This window comes from Megascapheus bottae, chromosome 21 (genome assembly GCF_031878675.1).
Source record: "Megascapheus bottae isolate mThoBot1 chromosome 21, mThoBot2.hap1, whole genome shotgun sequence".
In the NCBI taxonomy this organism is placed as follows: Eukaryota; Metazoa; Chordata; class Mammalia; order Rodentia; family Geomyidae; genus Megascapheus; species Megascapheus bottae.
Window position 1 is genome coordinate 22446221 of NC_143529.1, and position 15699 is coordinate 22461919.

At 39.1% G+C, this 15699-nt stretch overlaps 1 protein-coding gene across 1 annotated transcript in view; it reads left to right on the forward strand.

Annotated features, from left to right (window-relative positions):
* The window catches only part of Xrcc5 (X-ray repair cross complementing 5), a 106053-nt gene that overhangs the window by 20894 nt on the left and 69460 nt on the right, over positions 1–15699 (forward strand). The window contains exons 9-11 of the mRNA XM_090354775.1: positions 2010–2122; positions 7280–7342; positions 13866–14003. Coding sequence (XP_090210901.1) covers positions 2010–2122; positions 7280–7342; positions 13866–14003 — 314 coding nt within the window. The remainder of the gene's footprint in view (positions 1–2009; positions 2123–7279; positions 7343–13865; positions 14004–15699) is intronic.

Below are 15699 nucleotides of genomic sequence, written 5' to 3' on the forward strand. Positions count from 1 at the left end.
AGAAGGGTTACATTATATTCACCAGATAGAAGGTACATTACTTCACAAATATTGATACCCTTTCTCATGTCATGGTCCCTATTTCACTCCCCCCCCACCCCGCTCATCTTGATTTCCTATTTTTTCTATGTATGTGGTACCAAGGAATCGAACCCAGGTCTTCGTGCATGGTAGGAAAGCAATCTACCACTAGGCCAAACTCCCGGCCCCAGATGCCATGTTTTTTGATGCCATCTCTTTTTTAAAAAAGAGATATATGAAATTGAAATGTTTCTTTTTTTTATTAAAGAATTTATTAACATTGGGCCGGGAGTTTGGCCTAGTGGTTAAAGTGCTTGCCTAGCATGCATGAAGACCCGGGTTCGATTCCTCGGTACCACATACATAGAAAAAAGCCGGAAGTGGTGCTGAGGCTCAAGTGGTAGAGCTCTAGCCTTGAGAAAGTCCAAGAACAGTGCTCAGGCCCTGAGCTCAAGCCCAGGACTGGCAAAAAAAAAAAAAAAAGAATTTATTAACGTTGATTTTTACATCATATTTCAAATAACGTGTTTAACAAACAAGTATTCAAGGGGGGAATCTCTATATACCATCACTGGCACTTAGATTTTAGGACGTAATCAAAATTAGGCTGAGGGTTTGTATGTCATAGATACATATTAATCTATGTAATAAAACATGTCTATAGAGTCATAAGTTTTTATGTCTATGTAGTTGTGTTTATATTTCCAGTACCATGTCCATAACATTGGGTATGAACTGTTTGTGTCCTCGCTCTTGTACTGTTTGGATCTAATAGCCACATATTAAGGATACCATGTGCCTTTTGTTCCTTTGGTCCTGACTTGTCTCACTCACTTCCCCTCAAATGCCACTATTCTATCTTGTCTGTTGGCTATGTAGAATTCCATTGTGTGTGTGTATCCATTCATCTGCAGTAGGGCATCTGGATTGTTTCCATCGCCTGGCTATTGTGAATCGTGCAAAAATAAACATAGCTGAGCGGGTATCCTTATCATATCTTGGATTATGGTGTTCAGGATAGATGCCCAGAAGTGGTATGGCAGGATTGTAGGGAATGTCAATTTTCAGTTCTTTAAGATACCTCCACACTGCTTTTCAGAGTGACTGAACTAGTTTACAATGCCTGAAATGTTTTTTTTTAATTAAACACACGATGCCACTAGACTAACAGGAACATGTAAAACACTGAAGAGTCTTCCCCCAACTTCCATGTTCTTTTGTTTGTTTGTTTGTTTGTTTCTTGGAGTAAAGATGGATGTGCTTTTCCTGAACATTTACCCAAAGCCCCATCTTTGCATTTTGATGATCTTTCTTCTCATGTTGTACAAGAGATACTCCATAATGAAGAGGCAGTCTTCCAATTTTTGTCTTTTGTTTTTTGAAGCCAATAGCCTACATTTATATAAATATTCCAAGTAATTAGAAGGAAAAAAGAAAGAAAATCCAGCAAAAATTCAGAAAAACACATACCTATTCAACTGGAGATTTCTGAATAAAAGAGCTTTGGCTTCTTCTACTGGTATTTAAATCTCTAACAGTTGTCATTATTATTTTAAAAATATTTTGTTATGAAACTTTCCTTTTGTGACTCTCCAGGTTTCTGGATAAATGTGTTTTTATTATGTTGACAAATCATGCTTATACTTGAGACATCCATGGTTTGTCTTTGGAGGATGATAACTAGTCTGTTGCATTTGCTACAATCTTTCCTGTAGGCTGAGTAATGAGTAAGGCAACTGAGTTACAGAAGATGGTACTTAAAAGATGTAATTAGATTTTAATGGGGGTAGATATTGTGTATATGTGCGTTGGGCCTTCTACTGCTTTTTTCCCTTGATCACAAGGGGCTGTAATTCTGATTTCAGTCTCCAGAAGATGGAGACTGGCTGTGGAATGTACATGTGTTGTTAATATAGCACAGAGCTCATTTCCACTTGGAGAAAATGAGGCCCCATATGCCTAACAGATGCCCTTTTCTCATTCTCCAGGGTTCCGCTATGGAAGTGATATAGTTCCTTTCTCTAAAGTGGATGAGGAACAAATGAAATATAAATCCGATGGAAAGTGCTTCTCTGTTTTGGGATTTTGTAGATCTTCTCAGGTACAGCAATTACTCTGTAATTGTGAACAAAATGTGAACAAAACCACTTGAAATAGAGTGCTTTTGATTGGATATTTTATTTATGATATGTACTTATTTCTAAAATGTTGCTTGGGGGTTAGTGTTGGTACTTTTTTGGGGGGTGTGGGGAGGAGAGAAAAGTCAACATGGAGAGAAGTCTCAGTATAAATTGGAAGAGTAGATTCGATTAAGTCATTCCTTCCTATTGCTGACCTACACTGTTCTGAGTCCCCTTAAGGAAACAGCATCTAGCTCTTTGCTATTGTATTGCATTTTTCCAAACTGTCATGTGTAATAGTGTTTGAGTGGTTTGAAGTTCTGAGTTTTGAATTTGCATCAGCTCTTCTCAATGTCCATTGTGGTATTCTTGGATGTAAACATCCATAACTCACTTTTTAGGCACCAAAGCCAGGTTCACAAAATCAACATAATGAGAAATGCAGTAATTCATTATAGAATAATTCATACTCTCTCAGAAAGGGTTGTTTAGAGATCCTAAGAGAGCTAGATGAACTGTTCTTGAGGTAGTTAAGAAAGAAAGAAATTGTGGTGCGTAAATGTATATAAAGTGTTTTTATGTTCACTTTACCTGTAGGGACGAAGAGTTTTTAATTGGAGAACTCACATGAGAATTATAATGAAAATAAATATGACTTCGTAGTTTGAGTTTGAATTTGTTCATGCTGCTTTGGCTTATATGCCCTGCATACTTTGGTGTTAGAGTAATAGCAAGCTGGAGAACTGTATTTATGAATGCCCAGACTGTCCAAGAGTTACTTTTGGGAAGTTGAGAGTCCCTGAACAATGCTCTGAAAAGATTTACTAAAGGAATTGTTTACTTCAGAACAAATACAACTGTAAAACATCATTATGAAAGGCAGTGTTTATTATGAGTCTTTAGTGAAACAGACACTTCATTTAGACCAGTGGATAGAAACTATCCTATTGCTTTGCTTTGTACATCTGTGCGTGCACGCGCATGCACGTGCACACACATACACACATGACCTAGTGTTTTTGTTTTTCAGATAAAATCTAGTGCTGATTTTCTCTGGGCTGTCCATCTTCCTATCTATACTTCTGTAGTAGCTGAGACCAATCCTAGCTTGGTTTTGAGACAGGGTCTTACTAATGTGCCAGGACTGGCCTCAAACTACAATTTTCCTATATCTACATTCTTAGTAGCTGGGATTACAGCCATGCACCATATTCCTAGCCCTAAAATTAACTTATAAAATCATGAAATGGGGCTGGGAACGTAGATTAGTGGGAAGAGTGTTTGCCTAGCATGGATGAAGTCCTGGATTTGATTCTTCAGTACAACATAAACAGAAAAAGCCAGAAGTGGTGCTGTGGCTAGGTGGTAGAGTAGCCTTGAGCAAAAGAAATTCAGAGATAGTGCCCAGGCTCTAAGTTCAAGCCTCAGGATTGGCAAAAAAAAAAAAAAAATTCATGAAATGTTTTATAAGCCAACTTCTACTTAACATGTCCAACTTTTTGTTTTTAAGTTATAGATCAACTTTATCTAAATATAACCTCAGATAAATACAGTGACGATAGAGTATAATAACTGTTATCTGTTGAATAGTTACAGTATTCTAGATTGTATGAAGCATTTTGTATACATTCTCATTTAATCTATACTGCTCTTTTAAGAGGGTGCCATGGTAGGCATTTTCCAGATTAGGAATTTGGGGTTCAGAACTGTTAGTTAACAAGCCTAAAGTCACACAACTGAAAGATGGTAAAAATGGATTTTAAACTAAGTCTCTACCTGGGTTATGCCATTATTTGGTGGTAGCCTGTTCAACAGAAGCACAGACTTACTTTTGAATAGTTCAGTTTCCATAGTTGCACTCATATGTGTTGCTTAACAAAAGGACACACAGTGTTAAGGTCACAGTGTTTTTCGTGGCAACTACTTTAAAATATGAGCATACACATTTTAGCAGACTAGTGATGATCTCCAGAGCAATAGAATTGTATAGTTTAAAATTCCATTCCCTGATTATATCTAAACCAATAAAATGATATATTTACATTCCTTTCCCTGGAAATTAGATGTTGACAAGTGAAACATTTCTGGAGTGAATTAATATAAGCAAGTTCATGCTTTTGATTTTGTGTCTCTATTGCTGTTGTTCTTGTTTTGTTTTTGTGGTATTAGGGATGGAACCCAGGGCTTCTTGTATGCTTAGCAAGTACTCTACCACTGAGCCATATTCCCAGCCTGATTCTGGTTTGTTTTGCTTCTTAATTGTAAATTCTTTTAAATTTCAAAAGCCCTTTCAATTTCTTTTATTTTTATTTTTCCTTTTTTTGTGTGCTTGTCCTGGGTCTTGAACTCGGGCCAGGGAACTGCCCCTGACCTTTTGTGCTCAAGGCTAATTATATTAGTCCACTAGGCTCCTTCAGCATGCTCCTTTTCTTCCCAGGACCGGGCAGTCACCAGCACTAGGCAGATTTGGTGTAGGTAGGAAATAATTGGCCTTCTTCCCTCTTACCTTGACATGACTCTCCACTGGGGCAGTTACCACTGTATAAGGTAACAGATACCCTTGAACTGATTTTCAGTCTGGTCAGCTGCAGACCCCTTCTCTACTCCTTGGGCAGCTGCCATAAATCCTAGCCCACCATGATGAAGTCCCCAGCCCACATGTCCACACCAAATCCAGGCCTCCTAGCCCCACTAGGTTATAAAGGTCACCTCAGACAAAAGACAGCGCTCCTCCTCGCAAAGGGAGCCTTGCCAGTCCCTTTTGCTGATAATAAACACTTCTTTGTTTTATGTGCTGGGTGTCTGTGTGATTTTCTGACAGGGCCTAACACTAGTGCTCTCCCACTTGAGCCACTTTTGTGGCTCTTTGGGTGCTTACTTGGAGATGAGAGTCTCACAGGTTTTCCTGCCTGTGCTGTCTTTGACCAGGAATTTTCAGATCACAGCCTCTTGAGTAGCTAGGATAACTGGTATGAGGCAGTAACTGAGCCACTAATACTTGGCTCAGTTTCTTTCTTTATACGTTGTCAAGTGTTCTGACTATTGAGTTGTCAAGAAAGGAAAGAATTTAACCAGAACTTCTTTCTAATAGCTGTTTTTGTTGTTGTTCTTTGGTTTTTAGTTTTTAGTTTGTTTGTCTTTGCCAGTCTCAGGGCTTGAACTCAGGGCTTGGACACTGTCCTTGGGCTTTCTCAAGGCTAGAGCTCTACTCCTTGAGCCACAGCACCACTTCCAGCTTTTTCTGTTTTAATGTGGTACTGAGGAATCAAACCCAGGGCTTCATGTATGCTAGGCAAACTCCTGCCCCCCCCCTTTATTTTTTGTCATTTGGATATATTAAGAAGAGATGTCATTAGCTTTAGCCTTTTGTTGTTGTTGTTGTTGCTGTTGTTGGTCATGTGGCTTGAACTCAGAGCCTGGGCTGTCCTTGATCTCTTGCTTAAAGTGTTTTACCACTTCGAGCCACTTCTAGTTTTCTAGTGGTTGATTAGAGATAAGAGCCTTACAGCCTTTCCTGCACCAACTGGCTTTGAACTGTGATCCTCAGGTCTCAGCTATTAGCAGCCATTAGCAACTATCGTAGATTCTAGGTAAAAGGACAAGTAAATCTATATGAATATAGCAAACTAAAATTATTATTTTAATATGCCTCAGAAGGATGATTCCCCCCATCCCTTCCTATTCTTTCTTTTTTTTTTGTTAATTTTGGGACAGCATCTTGCTATGTAGCTAGGCTAGCCTTGAACCTGCAGTCCTTATGCCCATATGTGGCACTATACCTGAAAGAATAATGATTTTCATATAGAGAATGAAAATGGAGGTGAAAGGGCTTTGAATTTATATGTGCTTCATACCCCAGCTGGTAGGCTTCTTCTTGAGCTGCATTTTTTTTTTTCTGGTCTTGGGGCTTGAACTCAAGACTGGTCACTGACCCTGAGTTCCTGTGCTCAAAGTTAGTAATCTACCATTTGAGCAACAGTGCTACTTCCAGCTTTTTTTGAGTAGTTTACTGGAGATAAAAGTTTCACAGACTTTTCTGTAGGCTGGCTTCAAACCCTGATCCTCTGATCTCAGCCTCCTGAATAACTAGGATTATAGGCATAAGCCATGAGCTTGAGCTGCTATTTATCATTAATGTGCTCCAAATTTTTTAGAGGTGGGAGGGCAGAAAAAAATGGAGCAAAATTTTGCCTAGTATAGCATATGGCATGTTCATATAAATAAATTCCAGGCTCCAGATTACATATGTCAGAGAAAAGTCGATCTTATGTGGTTATAATTTTAGAAATTGTTAGGTATTAAAAAATTCTAATATTGGGAGAGCTACTATGCCTCCCTAATCTTACTCCCACCGCACTTTGCTAGTTAAGTTAATTGAATTTAAAAAGAGTGAAAAGGACCTGCAGTACTCATTTTTGGTTTATCCACTTTCCCTTTCTACATTCCTGACCTTCTGAAATCTGTTCTTCTCTTGAGTCTCCTTCAGTCCACCAGAGCTTCATCACTTGTCTTAAGGATGAAGTCCAGTCTAGTTGACTTTGTTTCTCAGAGATTTCATAATGTATTTAATTTCTAATCTAATTTCCCCTCTGTCCTCTGGCACTTGAGCAATACACTGTTTCAGAAGCGTCTCCCTGAATGTCCTATCATTTTATGTCACTCCAGACTTTTGTCTTTGCCTGGGACCTTGTGCCCAGACATTTTTCTTGGTGAGTTCCTTCTTATCTTTTGAATGTAGGCTTAGGTGTTGCTTTCCTTAAACTCTTACAACCAACCTCATTTCATTTCTTCCATACAGTTTGATATCATATAACCTTGGTTTGCAATATTATGTTGCAGTTAGTTTTATGTTAATCCATGTAAGATCCTGGAGAACAAAATTATGCCTCGTTTACAAACACAATTGTTTTTGTGGTTCCCAGGATGATACAGGGCATATACTAGGTGTTATGAGACCTGAACTGAGCCTTAAGTAATATAAGTTGTTTCTAGTAGCTGGGAATGTGTTTTCCAATAAGAATATTTTAAAGAAAATTTCTTAACCATGTAAGACATCTGTTTTTTTTTTATTAAAGAATTTATTAACAGACATCTGTTTCTTATTCTGAGTCAATACCACCTTTTTTTTTCTTTTGTAGGTCCAGAGGAGATTTTTTATGGGAAATCAAGTTCTAAAGGTTTTTGCAGCAAAAGGTGATGAGGTGAGTTGGCTGTGGCTCTTCTAAGGTAGTACTGTGGGATTAAGTTGTTGTTTTGTTTTATGAAAGCAGATTGTTGGTGCGATTATAGTTTCAAATGACATGAATTAATGCAGCAGCAGTGGTAAAATTCATTGACCTTTAACTCTGAACATAGAGAAATGGTAAATAAATTTGTTTTAGCATGAGCACAAGACCTGAGGGTATACTCCTACAGTTGAAGACCAGGAAGGTATTAAATGTAAAAACTATTTTGAACAGTAGTGTTTAGGTTTGGGATTTCATGGTCAAATGTTAAGAAGGATTGGGGTAAGGTTAGAATTTGATTTTTATAAGCTCTGAACATTAAATGCTGGTGTCAGCACCCTAGAGAGTGCTTCAGTGACTCATTGGACAGCTTCATCACTGGGGACATTTTTTTTTCCTCTACGCCCTCGCTCTCCACTCACTTTTCCTACCTTCCCAAGATTTTCTCTTTTTGACAAGTTTCTGCCTAGCTAACAGATCGTGACATTTGCATTTTTTACTCTAAAACTTACCCTCTTTGTACCTATTTCTTTATGACCTCCAAGTTGAAGCTTACTGTTTCTTTAGAGATGTCAGTCATAACTGGAAGATTTGGATCTTGCATCTCTTTACTACTGTTTAAGCAGGTTTCTCAGTTCTTGAAGAATTTGCATTTGAAATGAGCGAACTGAAAATAGGGGACCTATTAGGGTGTTGATGTAAAGGAAGTCTTTTTTTTTTTTTTTTTAAGTGCCTGAGCTTGGTATATGTCTCTGAGCTTTTGTGTTAAAGGCTGGGACTATACCACTCGAGCCACAGCTCCTCTTGCAATTTTTGGTGATTAATTGGAGATTAAAGTCTCATGGACTTTCTTGCTTGGGTTGGTTTTGAACTATAGTCCTAAGATTTTAGGCTTCTAAATAGCTAGGATTATAGGCATGAGTCATCAGCATTTGACTGGACCCCTTTTACTCTTTACCCGTACAAGGGAGTAGCTGGCTGCTATCTAGATGGATATGTCATGGCTCTATGAAAATACTTAAAATTAGAAGAAGAAAATATTTAGCTTCTACTCTGAATGAATTTTACTGGAGCACCTTAGACATGAATCTAGTCCTATTTTGAATCTAGTCCTCTTAGAAATTGTTCTGGCCTGATATATGTTATCAAGCCATGACTATTTTGTGTTTGCCAGTGCTGTGGCTTGATCTTAGGGTCTCACTTCTCATGCTTTTAGTTCAGTGATAGTATCTTTTTGATGATTATCTTCAGGGTATCTCTGACTATTGTGCCCTGGCTGGCTTTGAACCATAATCTTTTGGATCTTGGAAAGCTAACATTATAGATATAAACCATTGCAGCTTGGTTCATAATTGTTTTCATTGTAATGTATAGAGGGGTTACAGTTACATTCACCAGATTGGCTCATAATTTAAAAAAAAATTCTGTTGAAGTTTTACCTCCCACTTGTCCCTTCACACAAAGGAAATTCTAATCACGTCATGAAAATTGCTGGGTATTCAGTGAAGAACATTGTATCACAAAGATATATTAAGACTCATGTGCAGGATGGTTTTCTAGGCTTTATTGCTAAGAAAAGCTTTGTGAATTGTGTAGTTCAGATTTGGCCTCTAATAGGTAACTAATTTTTATGTCAAGTTAAATCTCCAATGAAGGAATTTTTTAAAATGGGAATAAAGAATAGAATTGCAACTGGGTACCAGAGGCTTATGCCTCTAGCTATTTAGGAGACTAAGATCTGAGTATCATGGTTCAAAGACAGCCCAGGCAGAAAACTTTGTGTGACTCTTATCTTCAGTTAAAAGCCAGAAGTGGAGGTGTGGCCCAAGTGGTAGAACATTAGCTTTGACCACAAAAGCTCTGGGACAGCACTCAGTTCCTGAGTTCAAGTCCCAGGATGGGCAAGTAAATAAATAAATAAACCCAGATAGAATTATACTCTGACACATACATGCATAGACCTGACAGCCTCTGGTAAGAACAATACAGGAACGTTTGAAGGTTTTTTTTAAGTTAGAAACATCTGTGCCACTTATTATGGAAAGAAGATTCTTTAGCACTTTCAGTATTTGAGAGAGTGGATGAGCTCTGGTTGGGGAGCTGTGGAGGTTCCCAAGTCAAGCTAGGGTTAAAATTATTGTCGCTTGCAAAGTACAGGTAGTTCTAAAGATAGGCAGGCTGTCTCAGATGGCATCCATCCCCTGGGCATTTCCCCATCTTTCCTATAGTTTCTTAACTCGGTTTTTGTGGTCTGTGATGAGAATAACTCGATTTTGTGGAGTGAATTTTCACATTATATATCATAGTATTACTTTGAGGTTATTTAGATAAAGATGGCTTCATCTCCTAATGGCAGAAGACTACTCTGTGGTGTCAGTTTTTGATGTGGCCAAAAGGTGTGATATTATCTACTGAGAGTTTCTCAGCTAAGCAGGGGAGGAAGCTATGTTGTATGAGCACTTCCAGTGAAGTAATTGCATCAGGAAGGCTTGTGTGGGTAGATAAGGGAGTAGGAAGGATGACAGACATAATAGCACTCTTCACACATCTAGAGGATGATCATGTGGAATAGAAATTAATCTGTGCTTCTTACCAAATGGGTGAATTGGTGAGTTTTGTTCCAGATGAAGAATCATTTTGTCAGTAAGGATGATTACCTACTTGTGAGCTGGTCAGATTTCCATCACTGTTAATGTCTCTACTGCCACCAGTTAGGTGCATTTTTATGTGTATTATTTTAAAAACTAAAATCTGCTGGGTACTGGTGGCTCATGCCTATAATCCTAGCTACTCAGGAGGCTGAGATCTGAGGATAGAGGTTCAAAGCCAGCCTGAGCAGAAAAGTCCATGAGACTTTAAAAAAAAATTTTTATTGTAATTAATAGAATTACAGTTATATTCGCCAACTAGAAGGTGGCATTAATTCACACACATTGATACCCCTTCTCATGTTTTTGTCCCCATGGTCCACGAGACTCTTATTTCCAGTAAACCACCAGAAAACCTGGGACAGTGCCCAGACCCACAGTTGAAGCCCTACAACCAAAACCAAAACAAACAAACAACAACAAAAACCACTAAAATATTCAGATTTTGTGAATAGCTTTCTAGAAATATTTTGTTGCTAGCCATGTGTAAATGATAAATGCCTGTAATCCTAGTTACTTTGGAGATGGAAATTGAGAGGATTGTGGTTCAAGGCTAGTTCAAGGAAAAAGTTTGAGAGACCCCTATCTCAACTAATAGCTGGACATGATGGTATATGCCTGTCATTCTAGCTGTAACTGATGGGGCCACAGTCCAAGCCAACCTGAGTAAAAAGCAAGACTCTATCTCAAAAATAACCAGAATCAAATGGACAAGAGGTGTGGTTCAAGCAGTAGAGAGCCTACCTACGGAACAAGAAGCCTTGAATTCATTACTTGTTTGCATTTTGTATGAAAGAGAAGGGGAACAGAGAAAACTGGGACTGCAATTGATCCAAATAGAGGTATAGCATCACATTACAATGTAGCAATCTTGCATAATTCCTATCCTTACCTAATATAAATATCCTAATTGGTCCTGTTGGATACAGAATGTCCAAACAAATTAGAAGTAATCATTTCTTCAGACTCCCTTTGTGCTACCTGATCTCATATAGGATTTATTAGAACATATACCAGTTATTAGGTACATTTCTCATTTCTGCTAGTAAAGAAGGTATTAGCTCAGTGAGGGCAGGGACTTATTTTTGTTTTCTGACAAGACTTAAGAGAGTACTTAACAAAGAATAGGCACTAAGTATGTATTCCTTAAATTGAGTTGAATTTATCTATTAATTTATCTGTAGAGGATTTCCACAGCAAAGTATTGAGACCATAGTTATAGATGAAATTAGGATACATAAAACTTAACTTTGATATAGGTTTGATGTAACACTAGAAAAGTACATTTTGCTTGGGGAGTTTGGGAGAAAGAGAGCTGAGTAAAGTAAATCTCCAATAGAGAGGTCGTCAGTCTCCTGAACCTTGAAAATGGGTTTGGAGCTAGAGTCAGATTTAGAGCGCACATTTCAGCCAAGAGGAAATTATATAAGCAAAAGTTCCAGATGGGGGAAATCTAAGACTTGCCTTAGGTCACTGATCAGCTCACTGAGGCTGGAATCATTGGAGGTTCTGATGAAAGGGAGTAACACAATCACCTCATTGAATGAGAGAGACAGGGATGGATTTGAGAGTTGAGGGGTGAGAAAAGTGGCATCACCAAAGGCTGTTTGGTTGAGTGAGTGGTAGTGTTATTGAAAGTGAGAGAGCAGGAACAAAAAGTGAGGAGGATAAGAAGCATACTTTGACTATGAGCAGTTCTGAATGTCTCTTTCCTCTCTTTTATTCTGGTTCTGCAGCTCGAACTCATGACCTGGGTGCTTTTGTGCTCAAGACTAGCATTCTACTACTTCGAACCACAGCTCCATTTCTCATTTTTAGGTGGTTAATTGGAGATGAGAGTCACACAGACTTTCCTGCTTGGGCTGGCTTTGACACAGATCTTCAGACTATAGCCTGCTGAGCAGCTAGGATTATAGGTGTGAGCTACTGGCATCTGGCTCCAGGTCTGTAGTCAGAGAAATAGGAGTGTGGATGAGCAGAAACTACTGTGTATGTAGGAGTAGCAATGTTGCAAGGATCCAACAAATAGGCCATGGGTCAGGGAGTAAGGAAGTGAGGACTGCAGCTGGATTAGACTGAAGAATAATTGTGTTCAAAGCTGTGGAAACAGCAAGTAGAAACAGCTATTCCATGATTGTGTGTGTCCGTGTGTGCGTGTATGTGTGCTCGCGCGCGTGCAGGCTCTAGTCCTGAAGCTTGTCTCAGATTTTTTTTTTGTCAGTCTTGTGCCTTGAACTCTGAGCCTGGGCGCTATCCCTGAGCTTTTCAGCTCAAAGCTACCACTCTACTCCTTGAGCCACCAGTGTTACTTCTAGTTTTCTGGTGGTTAATTAGAATTTAGTCCTGGACTTTCATGTCTGGGCTGACTTTGAACCGGGATCCTCAGATCTCAGCCTCCTGAATAGCTAGGATTACAGCCATGATCCACTGGCACCTGGCTCCCTTAGATTTTGTGTGTGTGTGGTGGGGAGGGGTCATAAGGCTTGAACTGGACCTGGATGCTGCCCCTGAGCTCTTTGGCTCAAGGCTACCACCCTACCCCTGGGCCTGGGCATTGTCCCTGAGCTCTTCAGCTCAAGGCTACCACCTTGCTCTTGAATCAAGCCCCACTTCCCATTTTCTAGAGGTTAATTGGAGATAAGAGTCTCAGGTCCTTTTGTGCCAGAGCTGGCTTTGAACCTTGATCCCCAGATCTCAGCCTCTTGACTAGCTAGGATTACAGGAGTGAACCACCATGCCCAGCTTCCCTTATATATTTTTTTGCTCAAGGTAGCACTCTTACTACTTTAGATTCCTCCACTTTTTTTTTTTTTGTCGGTGCTGGGGCTTGGACTCAGTACCTAAGCATTGTCCTTAGACACTTTTTGCTCAAGACTAGCACTCTGTCACTTGAGCCACAGTGCCACTTCTGGCTTTTTCTGTGTATGTGGTTCTGGGGAATTGAACCCAGGACTTTGTGAATGGTAGGCAAGCACACTACCACTGGGCCATGTTCCTGGCCCTACGTCTCCATTTTTGACCTTTTGGTAGTTAATTGGAGATGAGTCTCATGGACTTTAACTGCCCCAGCTGTCTTCAAACTGTAATCCTCAGATCTAAACCTTCTGAGTAGCTAGAATTACAGGCATGAGCCATTAGTTTCTGGTCTATCCATGAAATTTTGACAAGAGAAGGAAAGCTAGATGTAGAAGCAATTTATTGAGAGAGAGGGACAAAGATTTGTTAAAATGACTTTAAATTTATAGAATAAAGTTATGAATTCAGAGAAGGAAGATTGAATGAATAGTCGAAGACTTGGTTATAAAGTCTAGAGGAGGGGCCGGAAGTTTGGCCCAGTGGTAGAGTGCTTGCCTAGCATGCACGGACACCCAGGTTCGATTCCTCTATACCACATACACAAAAAAAAGCCAGAAGTGGTGCTGAGGCTCAAGTGGTAGAGCTCTAGCCTTGAGAAAGTCCAAGGACAGTGCTCAGGCCCTGAGTTCAAGCCCAAGACTGACAAAATAAATAAATACATAAATTTTAAAAATGAAAAGAAAATCTTAGAGGAGGTACACTAAGTGTACAATTTGGTCTTAAAGTGAGTAAAGTATTAAAGTGAGTAAAGTATTCGTTATTTATTTTTGGTGGTATCAGTGATCAAACCTAGGACTTAAGAATCTAATTCCTATCACTGAACTTCATTTTATCGCCTAGGGGCAGTTGGTGAGATGGAAAGAAAATAGATGGTGCTTGTATAAATATATATATATAAATATAAATATATACATATATATATATATATATACGTTTATTTTCTTGATGCTCTTATACCTTGGACGTGTAGTAATAGACCACATCTTTTTTCACAGGCAGCAGCAGTTGCACTTTCTTCCTTGATTCATGCTTTGGATGAATTAGACATGGTGGCCATAATTCGATATGCATATGGAGCAAAAACTAACCCTCAAGTTGGCGTGGCTTTTCCTCTTATCAAAGAAGCCTATGAGGTAAAACCCACATGTCTTTGAATTCATATTTTCTTTTCATTCAAAGCATTAACATGTACAGGAATTATTTGGGGATCTATTTGCAGATTCTAATTCTGCAGGTCTAGAGTTGGGCCTAGAGTCTGCATTTCTTGCAAGCTCTCAAGTAATGCTGGCACTACTAGTTTGTGAGCCAGGCTTTCATGTTGTATAGAAACTGCATGAATTGGGCCGGGAGTTTGGCCTAGTGGTTAAAGTGCTTGCCTAGCATGCATGAAGACCCGGGTTCGATTCCTCAGTACCACATACATAGAAAAAAGTCAGAAGTGGTGCTGAGGCTCAAGTGGTAGAGCTCTAGCCTTGAGAAAGTCCAAGGACAGTGCTCAGGCCCTGAGCTCAAGCCCAGGACTGGCAAAAAAAAAAAAAAAAGAAACTACATGAATTATAGTTAAAGGGCTGGGTCTTGCTGGCTCACACCTATAAATCCTAGTTCCTCAATAGACTGAAATCTGAGGATCAAGGTTTGAAACCAACTAGGCAGACAAATGCAGGCAATCCCCACCTCTAATAAGCAGCAAAAGCTAAAACTAGAAGTATAGCTCAAGTGGTGGAACACCAGCTATGAGCAAAAACAAGCTAAGCAAGAGCATGAGGCTGAGTTCAAGCCCTAATACCAGTATGCACAAATAAAGTTAAAAAAAAATTAAATCCATACAAGTTAACTGTGGCCTTCTTTTCATCCTTCCTAATCTAATGTGGGAAAAATAATTACCTCCATTTTAACAAGACTAAGTAAAGGATGAGTACGTGATCCTGTTGTGAACCTTGTGAAATTCAGTTTATTAGATGCTTCTCTGTTTAAAACAAGTCTGAGGAGGAGAAAGGAACAGAGAGTGAGTGATTATGTATATATTGTATGCATACATCATCATATCAAATGTAATCCTCTTGTATTGATGTAGATAAAAGATGTTGGGGATGGGGATAAAATAAAATAGAGGTGAGAATCCCTTGCTATTTCCTATTTCTCAGAGAACTTAGTGTGGTAGAAATATAAATAAAAGGCAGATGTCTTGACTTCTAGGTCAGCTTTCCAGGCACCCTGATTTTTCTCATTTCTTCTAGTTGGTCATGCAATTTTACAGTTAGAATTTAGTAGTCTTCTCTGAAGCCTTTCATTTCTTTCTTTCTTTCTTTCTTTCTTTCTTTCTTTCTTTCTTTCTTTCTCTCTCTCTCTTTCTTTTTCTTTTTTTCTTTCTCTCTTTCTTTCTCTCTCTCTTTCTTTTTCTTTTTTTCTTTTTTTCTTTCTCTCTCTCTCTCTCTCTCTCTCTCTCTCTCTTTCTCTCTTTCTCTCTTTGTTTGTTTCTTTGTTTGTAGGTTCTGGGGCTTGAACTCGGCTTGGGCTGCTGTCTCTGAGATCTTCAGCTCAAGGATACTGACCTACTCCTGGGCCTGGGTGTTTTCTCTGAGCTCTTTGGCTCAAGGCTACTGCCCTAATCCTTGAGCCACAGCCCCACTTCCGGTTTTCTTGTGGTTAATTGGAGATAAGAGTGAGCCGCCTTGCCCGGCTTGAAGCATTTCTTTTATGTCCCTCTTATATTGCTTGCACTTGTGAATAGTCATTACAAAAATCAAAACACTTTTCATATGCCAAACTTAAAAATATTTCTGTTGTGCCACTTTCACAGCATTTAGGAACTGAAAATTTTGGGGGCAG